The sequence below is a fragment of the Balaenoptera acutorostrata genome, chromosome 2, assembly GCF_949987535.1.
Source record: "Balaenoptera acutorostrata chromosome 2, mBalAcu1.1, whole genome shotgun sequence".
Classification (NCBI taxonomy): domain Eukaryota; kingdom Metazoa; phylum Chordata; class Mammalia; order Artiodactyla; family Balaenopteridae; genus Balaenoptera; species Balaenoptera acutorostrata.
In genome coordinates, this window is record NC_080065.1 from 98,913,208 (window position 1) to 98,927,502 (window position 14,295).

Here is a 14,295-nt window from a genome sequence, read left to right on the forward strand (position 1 = left end):
CCATGTGGCCTACTGCCCAACCCTTAAGTCAGTGTCTTTTCCTTTATTGTGATTGTTATCAGTTTCTCATTGCAAACCTTCAAGTACTAATTTGTGTATCAGTCACATAAGCTAATATTTGTAGTCACTCTGAAGTAGTGGAACAGCACCCCCTGCCCAAAATTGATTTGGATGTAGAGACTGAAGATACCACATGTACACCAAGAGGATCTGATCTGAAAAGGTTTATCGTTCACATAATAAGCTTTTTGGGGGAAAACAAGGAACAGTGACTATTTTGGGGTTTTATGTGGTTAGGGGGTAGGGCTGGGTTGAGGGTTTCCACATGTGCAAAGGAAGAAGCACCTGGACTTTCTTATCAATTTGCCCACATGTGGGCAGAAGAGGAAGGGAGAACAGTGGGGCTTGAAAGCTGTCAGCAGGCAGACATCAAAAATGGAGTCAGACTCTTTATTACAGCTAAGTTATGCTGTGGTAATAACACCTAAAATATGAGTAACTTGGTTTATTTCTTACTTATACTGCATGGCCACTGTGGGTTTGCTGGGAAGGTCTGCTTATTTGCGCAACTGTGTTACCTGCCCATTTCCTGAACACCGTGGCTTTAATTGGGCGGCCCCAGGTTGTCGCCACTACCGCAGCACAGCATCAAATCCCAGGGCAAAGATGAAAGAGCTAAAGATTTATAAAGAGCTTGGTTTGGAGCATGTATGACATGTATTGACAGCTATAAAAGTGCTCTGTCTACTCCTCCCTGCATTCCCCCCATCCCCCCAAAAGATCAGGGTAAGGGAGATCTGATTGGAGGCCTCAGTGTCTTTCCTACCCTCCAGGCCAGGAGAATGAAGAATTAAGAGTGAGAGTGGAGTGGTTTCCTCTAGCCCAGTCCCTCTTAAAGGAGTTTGATAGCCTATTGTTAAACCACAGGACACAGAGTGAGAGTCTCCTTTTCCTTTCACCACCTGAAGAAATCTAACCATTAGGAGTATCTCAGCAACCACACCTAAGTACCAGTGAGCCGACAGAGAAAGAAGAATGCCGTCTCAACAAGAGAGATGAGGAACAGGCCAAACAATCAGAACATATGCTCCATGAAAAAGAACTACTAGAGGAGATCAGTGAACACTTGAAATTTTAAAATGGTAAAAAGTGCTTAAGGAGATGCAATTCGAAAAGGTTTTCCTGGGGCTTAAAAATGTGTTTTCAAACTATAGAGTTTAAAGAAGAGAATGGTCACAGTTGAGGCTTGAATTACAGATAGAAGATGAATGCAGGGAATAATCTCAAAACATATAACTGAAAGATTAAGAGATAGAAAACATGAAGGAAAAGATAAGAGAATATGAAGTATTTAGCATGTATTATAAAAGTATTTTGAAGCTGTTATCCAACTGGGGGAAAGGAGAGTAGGGAATAACAGAGCATTTAGTAGGAAAACAAGGCATCTCTGTGGTAGAAAGATTTGATATTTTACAAATAAGAATAAAGTCATATTTATTTGATTAAAAGAGCAAGAAAAGAGATAGTTTTCATTAATAAAAATTATAAACAGTAGAATCTCTGATTTAAAAGGGGGAAATAATATAAATAAAATCTGATCAAGCCAACCAACTTTGGGGGAAAGGGAAATTATCTAAAATAGATGTATTATTCAGTATAGTAAGTGTGAATTGAATGAAACAATCCATTAAAAGTCAGAGATGATGGGTTTAAAAAGGTACAGCTTATGTAGGAAAGACAGGATAAATTCTATAGTATTTCCCTTTATTAACCAGTTTCCATAACATTTGGTTCCCTAGTAGTAGTCACCAGAAGTGATCATTGAACTTCTTTTTTAGTACCCTTGTGACATATGAATTTTATCATAATTGATGTGTTTTAATCCACTGTGGATATTATTCTTTTTGATGCTCAAATTGCCCTATCTTTGGCCAGTGGGGGAACCCCTTCACGTTGTCTTCTGGGTTCTTTTGACATGACCCCTCTCCGCCTCCATGGACTTTGATAGCTGCTTTGTGTTCTGGTACAACTAGATGTTCCAGATTCACTTTGTTTATTTCCTGCTCTAGATATGTTATCAGTCATTCCTTCTAGGAGCCCTGATTTTTTTTTTTTTTTTTTTTTAGTGGGAAATGGTACGGAGAAACCATAGTCTGGAGGTGCTTGTAATTATGAGGCTTATCATTGTTTCTCCACCTTTTCTATGGACAGAGCATCTTATGTATTTTTTGCCTTTGCCCTCATGTTAATCTTCTCTCTGTAAGGTTCCTTTTAGTGGATGAAGATGTATAGAAATGACAGCCCTAGCACCATGTATGCTTGTTGGTAGAGGTGTGAGGTAGAGGTGTGTTGGTAGAGGTTCTCAGTGAACCAGGCTAGGAAATAGATGTATGTACACACACACACCTGCCTATTTCTATATCTTTATATATATTAAAAATCATTGAGTTCTTCCTAATACCCCAGAGTCTAGTGCAACACTACAGAATTTATTCTAGCCTTCATCTTTTCCATATCTGCACTTTGCTTGTCTGACAGTGAGAGATTATTCTCATTCCTATTATTTGTATTATTGTTGATGCATTTACTTAATTTGCTTAATCCTTCCTTTCTATAACCCAGCTCCTGGCTAGGCCATTCAAAACCAGACATGCCGGGCTTCACCCTCCCCTGCCAGCACTAGTCAAATGCTTGGCACCCCCCTTCTACTGAGCAAGTTGTTAGAAAGTCAAACCTGATTAAAAAATTGCAGTAAATAAAAGTACTTTTTAAAAACTTAGATGATTTGAAAAAGAAATTAATGAAATTTCTAGAAGAGAAAAAAAGTCAAAATTAAAATTTTCAGTGGATGGCTTTAATCATAAACATATCTGAGTAAATAGAAAGGTAGAATACATTGTCCATAATGCAACATAAAAGGACAAGAAAGCCTGAAAATGTGAAAGATAGTTTACAGGTCAGGGAAGATAGAGCAAGAAACATCTAATGAAGAAGAGAGAAAGAACGAGGCATATTCAATATCTGAGTATCTAATGGCTGAGAATTTTCCAGAATTAATGGAAGACGCCAATCCACAGATAAAAGAATCACAAGCAGAATAAATAAAAAGAAATCTACACATAGACTAATGATAGTAAAATTGAATAGCAGAGAGAGAGCTCTTAAAATCATCCAGAAATAAAAGACATATTACCTTCACAAGAGCAGTGGTCAGACTGGGAAGTGACTTCTCAGCAGCAACCACAGAAGTTAGATGTTGTGTTGAAAGAAAGTAACTGTCAACTGTAGTTCTAAAATTAGCAAAACCATCTTTCAAGATTATGGGTGAAATAAAAACATTATTTGAGAAATAATGAGGGAATTTGCAACCAGCAAGCCTTTGGACTAAAGGAAATTCTGAAGAGGGCAATTTACAGAGAAAGAAATCTGAAATATAAGGAGTGAGTTGAAGAGGGAAGAAGAGCAAAGAAAGAAGTAAATTTGTGGGTAAGGATAAAAGAACATTGACTGTTAAAGTACTTATGAGATTAAAATGAAAAAGAAAATTGTAGCATTAAAATACAAGACAGCAATATCACATAAGCCAGGAGTATTCTAAGGTCTTTTAATGAGCATCTGTGACCCTTATGATAAGCAGCCTTTAAAATACAAGTCAGCAATATCACATAAGCCAGGAGTATTCTAAGGTCTTTTAATGAGCATCCGTGACCCTTATGATAAGCAGCCTTTAAAAAGGATTTCTGTATAATCAACCCGAAATATAGAATAGCGAGTAGAACAGCTTTCTAGTTTTTCAGACTTGAATATTTTGAATTTTCCAATTTGAAACATTCATATTCAGTGTGAGTATAAAATGCATTGTGTAACAAAATAGAATTACTCTTACCTATTACTCTATTTATTTATTTTTGTTTTTTGTTTGGCCACACAGCCGGCTTGTGGGATCTTAGTTTCCCGAACAGGGATTAAACCTGTGCCCCCTGCAGTGGAAGCGCTGTGTCCTAACCACTGGACCACCAGGGAATTCCTTTACCTGTTGCTTTAAATTACTATACCACTGTTGCTTTCCATTGGTCAACAATTAACAAATGTCTTCATTATTATTAGTATGTTATACTATGTTAAAGTATGTTATATACTTAACCTTTCTATTTTGTCTTGAAAATTTTATCAAAATTTTGGTGGGCTAACAAAATGTACTCTTAATTCCTTTCAAAATTACTTTCAAAATTGTCATACTTCAGACTTTTCTTTCATGATGTAATATTAAAGAAGAGAGAAGTTTGTGTGGGGATTATGCTCTTCAGCAGCAGAACCTGCTCAACTGCATCAATCTCAAGATAATATTAACCACATACCTGTAGAACCGATTATTTCCTTAGCAAACACTTTCTTCAGGTTAATGACATTATCAAGTGAAAGTTTTGTTTTGTTTTGATTTTTTGTCTGTGTTTGTTGTTGTGCGCGGGTTTTCTCTAGTTGCGGCGAGTGGGGGCTACTCTTCGTTGCGGTGCACGGGCTTCTCATTGCAGTGGCTTCTCTTAGTTGTGGAGCACGGGCTCTAGGTGCACAGGCTTCAGTAGTTGTGGCACATGGGCTCAGTAGTTGTGGCTTGCTGGCTCTAGAGCTCAGGCTCAGTAGTTGTGGTGCACGGGCTTAGTTGCTCCACAGCATGTGGGATCTTCCTGGACCAGGGCTCAAACCGGTGCCCTGTGCATTGGCAGGTGGATTCTTAACCACTGCGCCACCAGGGAAGTCCCTAGGTGAAAGTTTTGATTTATATAACACTTTGATATATCAGCTATCCTGTTGGAGAATAATTATACAAAAATTTAATATATTTTTAGATTTAATGAAGTTCTGATAAATATATTTTGAGAGGATGTATTTCTGAAGCTAAGCTTTTTTTTTTTAAATGTTGGTAGTGACTCCAGTAAAACCCAAAGACATCCATTTTCTTACTTAAATTTTTTCATTATAGCTTTTATTTTATTTATAAATACCTGTAGAGCTAAAGCATGACAAGAAAATATACTTTGTTGATTCTAAAATGCTGATTTTCTTTCACATTTTAACATTTTTGAGATGAGTATGCATTTACAATTCTATAGCTTGGCATAATTTTTTTTTTTTTTTTTTTTTTACTTTTTCTGGTAGTTACATTTTATTTTTTTAATTTATTTTCTTTTGCCACATTGGGTCTTCATTGCTGAGCACGGGCTTTCTCTAGTTGCAGCAAGTGGGGGCTACTTTTCATTGTGGTGCGCAGGCTTCTCCTTGCGGTGGCTTCTCTTGTTGCGGAGCATGAGCTCTAGGCACGCGGGCTTCAGTAGTTGTGACACGAGGGCTCAGTAGTTGTGGCTCGTGGGCTCTAGAGTGCAGGCTCAGTAGTTGTGGTGCACAGGTTTAGTTGCTCCGCGGCATGTAGGACCTTTCCAGACCAGGGCTCGAACCCGTGTCCCCTGCATTGGAGGCGGATTCTTAACCACTGTGCCACCAGGAAAGTCCCTAGAGCAGTGGAGTAGGTTGCTCTGTCCTCCCGCTGCTCTGGCAGCAGTGGGTGGGTGGGAGGCGGGCATCTGAAGCCCCCATGCATACCTTGCCCCCAACAGCCCTCTGCTTGGCCGCTACCCTGGTGGGGTTGAGGCAGCAGGGCTGGCTTCTTGTCATAATTTAATTGTCAGCATTTTTCCTTTTCAGTGGTATGTAAAGTAATGATGTTTTTTATGATCAATTGTACTTACATTTGAAGAAATATCAAAATGTGAATGAGATTTAGACCATTTAGAATTAAATTTAGAATTATAAATACAGGTATTAATAGATTACTTTAGGTACATTATTTAAATTTTTATTAGCAAATACATGTATTAACATTTTATTATCAAATTAGTAAGAGTATGACCCACAAGTACATAAATGGAAATTTGCTAACATATTTTAAATAATGTGTCATTTCATCAAAATTGGCTATTTTCTTAATAATAAAAAAAATCATTTCTTACAGTATTATGGTCTGTAGAGTAGACTTATAACTCTGCTTTGCCTCCCCTTCACCCATTTTTAAAACTCCTGTTCAGTTTTCTTTTGCAAGAGGAGAAGAAGGAGGTGTTCCTTGCAAAACACATTTTACAAAATATTTATTGAGTGCTTAACACTTTGCAGGGTTATGTGAAGAATATGTCCTTACCCCAGTCCTCAGTTAATTGTTTTAGGAAGATGTGTGGTATATGTCTGCCTGTGTCTGTGTCTTTGTCTGTCTCACAGACACACACCATTAACATTACAGTGTTATTCATATATTTTATTATTTTAAAATTACAATAATAATACTTAAATTTCTTGAAACAAAGAAGTCAAATAATACTGAAGGCTATATGATTAAACATGAAAGTTCTTCTTACCTTGTCCCGTTCCTTATACCTATTCACCACTACCCCACACTGCTTCCCTGAAGTAATTTCTCTTAATAGTTTGTCTAGGTAGGCTTCCAGACTTTCTTTCTATATGTTTTCAAAGATATGCGTAGTTCTCTTGGTTCAGTGAGTGATAAAGCATGTTTTTATTTCACGTAATGTTCTATGCCTTGCTTTATTAACTTCATCTCTCTTTAGATCCTTCCATATCAATATATATGTATCAGCTTTATTCTTAAGTGAAATATTGTGTAGAACGTATATGCCATATTTTACTTGACCATCCCTGTAGTAAGAGATTAATGTAGTCAAATTAAAAGATGTTTGGTGCAAAGGACCTCATTTCTAGCATAAATTATAGCAAAGTAGCTTTATGCTTTGAAAACAAGTGACAATCCATAGAAAGGACTCTATGTAATTTGACTTCCTTTCATTTTTTTTGTTTTTAGATGCTTGGTTCTGCCTGGTTGACCTGTAACTGTTAAAAAGTGAAATGTAGGACTTCCCTGGTGATCCAGTGGTTAAGACTCCATGCTTCCAAAGCAGGGAGGGTGGGTGCGATCCCTAGTCGGGGAACTAAGATCCCACATGCTGTGCAGTGTGACCAAAAAAAAAAAAAAACAGTAAAAAGTGAAATGTGTTTGATTTAATCTTCATTTACTCTCCAATGATTATGTAGGCTTTACTCAACCAAGATGCTGCTGTCTGTAAACACTGTATATAAATATTTAATAAATATGGTTTACTGATGGGGTAGTTAAACTAAGTACAAAAAATGCCGTGTTCTTTTAACTTTTGAATTTTAAGATAATTGAGATAAATGATTTTGAAGAAAGAAATGTTGGCATCTAATATTTATTAGATGCCAACAATGTGCATTATAATATTTTATAAATAATAATAAAATAATATAGAGACCACTTAATCTTGTATGTTACAGTAGTTTTAAGCAAAAGTCTCAGGTTCTGCATTGACACATAAAAAGACTTATTGTTTAACACATGTAAAAAGTGGCATGCTTCTCTTATCACTAACAAATATTCAACACCTTTGAGCTACCTCTTAAATAACTTAAATAGGTACATGGCCATTGCCTTTAATATTGTTCCTCTGAATGATCTCTCTTACTCTTTAGGAAGATTTTTTTTTTAAAGCAATATATGCTTGTGTTAAAAGTTTTCAAAACAAATAAACAAACAAACAAAAACTATGAAAGAAAGCTAAGTCTCCTTTCTTCCTCAGTTCTCCAGTCCCATTGTTTAGGCAACTACTATCTATTAAAAAATATTTGCAGCACATTATATACCTATTGGAATGGCCAAAATCCAGACTACTGACAACGCCAAATGCTGGTAAGGATGTGAAGCAACAGGAATTCTCATTCATTTCTGGTGTGAATGCAAACTGATACAGTCACTTTGGAAGACAGTTTGGTGATACCTTACAAAACTAAACATACTCTTGTCATGCAATCCAGCAGTCGTGCTCCGTGATATTTACCCAAAAGAGTTGAAAACTTATGTCTATACAAAAGCCTGCACATGGATGTTTATAGCAACTCTTTTCATAGTTGCCAAAACTTTAAAGCAACCAAGATGTCCTTCAGTAGGTAAATGGATAAACAAGCTGTGTTATATTCAGTCAATGGAATTTTATTCAGTGCTAAAAATAAATGAACTATCAATCTATGAAAAGACATTGAGGAACCTTAAAATGCATATTACTAAGTGCAAGAAACCAATCAGAAAAGGCTATGTACTGTATGATTCCAACTATATGACATTCTGGAAAAGGTAAAATTATGCATATACTGAAAAGATTAGTGGTTGTCAGGCTTGGGGAGGGAGGGGGATGGGTGAATAGGTGGAGCATAGAGAATATTTAGGATACTCTTGTGATACCATAATGATAGATATATATCATATTTATCCAAACCCATAGAATGTTTAACACCAAAAGAGAGCTCTTGAGGTAGACTATGACTTTGGGTGATTATGATGTGTCAGTGTAGGTTCATCAGTTGTAACAAATTTTCCACTCTGGGTAAGCTGTGCATGTCAGAGGCCAGGTTGTATGTATGGGAAAGTTTCTGTACCTTCCTCTTAATTTTGTTGTGAACCTAAAACTGCTCTTAAAAAAATAAAGTCTTTTTTTTTTTTTCTAATTATTTTCGTGCCTTTCCAGAATTTTTCTGGGTATATCCAAGTGTGTGTATGTGTGTAATTTTTTTGGTATACCTCAATGGGACCATATTGTAGATGTCATTCTGTCCCTCTCATTTGTTCATTTAATAACTTACCAATATTTCTGAGGAATCTGTATATTTCTCATTTCTAGGTGTGTGATAATTAATAGTGTAGATTCACTGTTTTAGTTTTGTATTTTTCTTTGCTCTTACCAACAGTTTCATTGATCATTCTTGTACATATATCTGGCTCCAGTAACTTTTATTATTTTATTAACTCATATGCTCATTTTCTCTTGCCTCTTTCAATTCAGTCTCTTTTTTTTGTCATTCTTTTTTTTTTCTTTTCCCATTTAACATCTTTATTGGAGTATAATTGCTTTACAATGGTGTGTTAGTTTCTGCTTTATAACAAAGTGAATCAGTTATACATATACATATATCCCCATATCTCTTCCCTCTTGCGTCTCCCTCCCTCCCACCCTCCCTATCCCACCCCTCTAGGTGGTCACAAAGCACCGACAATTGAATCTTTATTTTCTTGTAGAACTGTGGGAATAATGTGTACAATGTGATCTCATTTGTGTACATTAGATATATACACACACACATATAACAAGTATATGCATAACAAATTTTCTAGAAGGATATATAAGATACAATTAACTGTGATTATCTTTAGATAGAGGGACCTAATAACAGAAGCAGAGGATGGTAGAGACTATTTTTATATATAAGTTTCTGTATGGCTTATATTGTGATTTTAAAAAAATAAATGAAGTTTAGAAGTTACGGTCTGTGTCCAGAAGAAGCTGTGTGGTTGGATAGATAGGGCATATATTTAAAAAAAAAAAAAAAAAAAAGGCAAAAATACATTGTTAATGTGGTATTTGCCACTTTTTAAACATTTAAATACCTATAAAAATTCATAAGAGTGAAAACTCGTTGAACTTTCAGGTGAACATCAAAGCAGTTTAGTAGATGAGTTGTATTATAAGCATATTGTTACCCTTTTATTTCCATAAAAATCTGTTTTAAGTAAAATTTATAAAACAAAATACTGAAATATGTCAACCATATGAGTTAGGGCTAAGCTAAAAGCAGAGCTTTATCATCCTCTTTCTCTTATTAAGTCTGCCAAAAATTCTTCTCAATTCTTAGAACATGAATTTTTCTATCAATAGGCATGTTCACCTTCTTAATTTCCCCTCCTCATGTGACATACCTTACTTTGGACACCATAACCTGAATAGTATTGGAGTAGCCTCCCAATTAATAGTTCTCATTCCCACGATGTTTATCTCCTTAAATTTCTTATTTATTTATTTATTTAAATAAATTTATTTATTTTATTTTTTATTTTTGGCTGCGTTGGGTCTGTTGCTGTGCGCAGGCTTTCTCTAGTTGCAGCGAGCAGGGGCTACTCTTTGTTGCAGTGTGCAGGCATCTCATTGTGGTGGCTTCTCTTTGTTGTGGATCATGGGCTCTAGGCATGCAGGCTTCAGTAGTTGTGGCACATGGGCTCAGCAGTTGTGGCTCGTGGGCTCTAGAGCGCAGGCTCAGCAGTTGTGGCACACAGGCTTAGCTGCTCCGCAGCATGTGGGATCTTCCCGGACCAGGGCTCGAACCCGTGTCCCCTGTATTGGCAGGCAGATTCTTAACCACTGCGCCACGAGGGCAAGTCCTCTCCTTAAATTTCTACATAAGGTACATATTGTACCTCCTCACTGAGAATACAGTCTTTAGGCATTTATTATCTTTATAATAAGTGAGATTATGTTTAAGAATTTAGCTCACAGGCCCTTCAGTTGTATTTTCTGTCTCTTCTGGATCTGAATTTGCTTTCATAGGAATTATTTTTACTTTAAGGACAAATTTACATACATTTCTTAGAATTTCTTGCATACAACCCACATTTGTAGGCTGCTCATATTTTGTTACCTCTAGAGTTGGTAGATGTTTCAGTATTACTGAAATCTATAGTTTCCACCAATCTAGTGCTTGTGTTCTGAGATGTTCGAAAGGCAATAGTACAATGTATATGTAGGGATGAACCCATAAGAAAGCCTGAGCAAAATGGGGGTGGTGTAGTTGCTACACTTCTATCAGCATTACAAGTCATGCTATTGCATAAGAATTTGTTTTAAAAAGAAAAGAGGAATTTCCACTGCTAAAACAGAAGTTTTAAGGAATCTCTGTCCCCTGGCCATGGCCTTTCTTTCTGAACACTTTTTATGCATAGTACCTATTAGCTATTATAAGGTAATTTTATTTTATCACCTAGTTATCTTCTTGACCTTTAATTGAATTTTCATAGATTATGACTAAAAAGTAATTTGCTGTATCAATTTCATTTATTATTGTTAACAGAAGAAAGCAAAGTATTGGACATGGATCACTCAGATTTAGGTTTGAGTCATTGATTTGCCACATATTAGCTTATGCGTCTTGAGTAAGCTGGTTTATTCTCTCAGCTGTAACAAAGGTTAATGTGAGAATTAAATCAGATACTGTAAGTGCAGCATCAAAACAGAGTTTTAATAAATGGTATCTAGTAACAGAAAAGATAGTAGTAGAAGTGATGATATTTAGCACTATTGTTTAAAACAATTGTAGCTTCTTATGTTTGCTAAGGAAAAGTAATTTCTGTAATTCTTCAAAATTGGTATGTGAGGTGTCCATCTTTCCAAAATGAAACATTAATAAATAATAGGATATTTTAAAAATCATGAGTACATTTGCATGAAATCTTAAAAAGGAATGAAAATCGAACAGTGTAATTATATATTTAATTTTTAAAAGTTTTTGTTTAAAAAACCTATTAGGTACTGTGCTCTGCACAGTGCTTCACATGAATTTATTTAATCCTTATGATAATTCTATGAGGTACCCATACTATTTCTACCTCTCTTTTACAGATAAGGTAACAGAGAGGTCAAGTAACTAACTTCTGAAGGGTATACAACTAATAAGTGATAGAGTCAGTATTTATACCTATCTAATTTCAGAGTCTCCATTCTTAATGCTGCCACATTATTTTTTTAAAATTATAGCACAGTATACTGTTCTGTGACATTCCAGCTTTGACTCGGTGATTTTTGATCCAGTAAATACCTTATGACAAAACACCTGGGTTATAGTTTTTCTCCCCAATGGAAAATGTTGTTTTTTGTCATTGTAAGATGTATTTGATAATAAAAAATCTGAGTAATTAGATATGTAGAGAGGGCTTTGGGGTAAAAGCTTTATTAAAGTACCTATAATATAAAGAAACTTTCACATCATTTTAAATCTAGAGCTTGTAGGAATGCCACATAGCCTCATTGAGTACCTTGAGCATAAAACAACTTAATAATTACTGACTAAGAATCAGGTATAAAAGGCCCTTATAGGTCATTTTTTTTTTTAGCATTAATCCTGATACCATAATGGTAGCTAATGTTTATTGATTATTTACTTTGTTTGGGGCACTTCCATGGTCACTGACCTCACTTAATCTTTTCATCAGTCTATGAAGGAGATACTATTATTATCTCTGTTTTACAGCTCATTAAACTAAGATTTAAAGAGGTTTGTATAATTGCCTAAGGCTTCACAGTAGTGACATAAGTGTATTATGAGTCTTCACTCCAAATTATTTTTATTTTACAGCTCATAAAACAGTATTTGAAAGAAAAATTACTGGGATCATGAAACATTCTTACAGTGAGTTTTCTTTCTTTAGGTTCACAATATTCTTGCAGAAATGGTGATGGGGGGAATGGTATTGGAGACCAACATGAATGAGATTGTTACACAAATTGATGCACAAAATAAACTGGAGAAATCTGAGGTAAGAATGGAAAGTGCTTTAGTTAATGAAGGTAGTAAGCATGATCATAAATTATGCATGATTTGTAGCTTTCATTGTTTGTCCTTCAGTATCACCCTTTAGGTACAGCTGGTATGCTTATTCAATTTTAAAAAGAAGTGGAATATACACATTTTAGTATGTTAAATGTTCTGTGACCACTATCTACCAGATAGTTTTGTGTATTCTTTTAGCCACAGTCGTAATTGCTTTGGGTAATGAATAAAATTCCCAATTCTAGTTGCTTAAAAAAGAAATTATGAATAATGGAATCAATATTTGTTATTAAACCTTAGTCATTAGTTATCAAGGAAGTCTTAGAACTGGTTTTCTAAAGATACATAAATTTAGTGTTTTATAAAACTATTTCTGTAAAAGGAAAGGAGAGAAAATGGAATTCTCATAAGGAAGTAATGTTATAATGGCTGCTTAGTAGGCCTGAGTGCACATGGAAAAAAGAAATTCAATGCTCTAATCTTTTAATTCTGGATCCTTCCCAAAGGTCACTGACAAGTTAGCTAAATCATACATTCCATATAATGATACATGTATTCATGGCTTTTATTGCATTCTAGAAGAGAAAGATTTGGTTAGTTATATACAGCTAACTTTGTGCTGCTAAATTGAGTGAATGAGGACCAACCAGCAGTTTAGCCTTTTGTAAAACTCTACTTTAGAATTGTATGACTCTTCCCTCAGTAACAAGGCTGAAATATCAGTAACAGGCGCTGTAGCTGGGCCACTCAAGTTTACATAATTTTGATTGTTTCTTATTGCTATACAGAAATTTAGAAAGATGAATAGTCTTGATATCTCATTCAATACTATACATGTTTGAGGATACTCTTACCTTTGATATTTATAGTCATAATGCAGAAAACTAATTTTATTTATAATTATTAGTACAGTTATTTGGTTGATCTAAAGTAAATGTTACTATAAAAGCAGAAAGATATTAAAAATATGCTAGCATTAATTTACAACAGGTGAGTTCTGAAGAATTTTTATCTTGTTGGCTCTTCAAAGGATCAGCTTAAAATGCTATGCTCATTGGAATGGAATGAAACACAGGATGGTGGATAAATCTGAAATCTGAGGATTAGAAACAGTTGAAGTTTTGTATAAAAACATTTTCCAATGTTCTGTTTTAAATTAAAATAATCCTTCATTTCTCCTTATCTCAAGTTATCATCCTTCTTGGTTTCCCAAAGGAGAGGGTTGTAATGGGGAAGAGCTTAAAATTATGACTCTTTTTAAGTAATCGTATATATTTTGTGTGTTCTACAGCCAATTTCTAAAATACTGGTTTTTGAAAAGGGAAAACAAACTAGATTAATAGAGAAAATTTTGTCTTAGGACAAGGAAAAGGGCTAAGAATATTATTTAGTAGAGTTGGCTTGCAGTGTATTGTTCAATATGGCAAAAGGTTTACTATAAATTCTAAGCTATAGTTTTTAGTCTTAAAATGATAACTTGAAATTTATGTCTGTTAAACCTTGCTTTACAAAACTGTATGGATATAGATTTTAAATGCCAAGAGACAGACAGTGATACAATCCATTAATAATTAGTCTAAAATGAGTGGATATGTGGTAATTTGTGAATTCCGTGTAATCATCTGTAAAAATATATCGACCTCTTGTCTGGAATTATCACATTTCCAGGTATTTAACTCCTTTCCATTGGTGGTGCCCTTCCTCCCGCCTGACCCCCTTTTCCTCCTTAGTTTGCTATATATAATATTGACAGAAGTTATGAAGGACCTGTAATAATTATATAATGGATATTTGCTTTTTGATTGTCCAGTAAAACTTTGTTAGTGAGCCAGTTTTTTTTAATCTATA

The 14,295-nt window shown here is 35.0% G+C and overlaps 1 protein-coding gene across 5 annotated transcripts in view; it reads left to right on the plus strand.

Annotated features, from left to right (window-relative positions):
• The window catches only part of AP3S1 (adaptor related protein complex 3 subunit sigma 1), a 68,748-nt gene that overhangs the window by 46,482 nt on the left and 7,971 nt on the right, over window positions 1-14,295 (plus strand). For all 5 annotated transcript variants that reach the window (XR_451940.3, XM_007192123.2, XM_028169019.2 and 2 more), the window contains one exon: window positions 12,326-12,433. Coding sequence is in view for 4 of the 5 variants with exons in the window: in XM_007192123.2 (XP_007192185.1) it covers window positions 12,326-12,433 (108 nt within the window). In the remaining variant the exon portion in view is untranslated. The remainder of the gene's footprint in view (window positions 1-12,325; window positions 12,434-14,295) is intronic.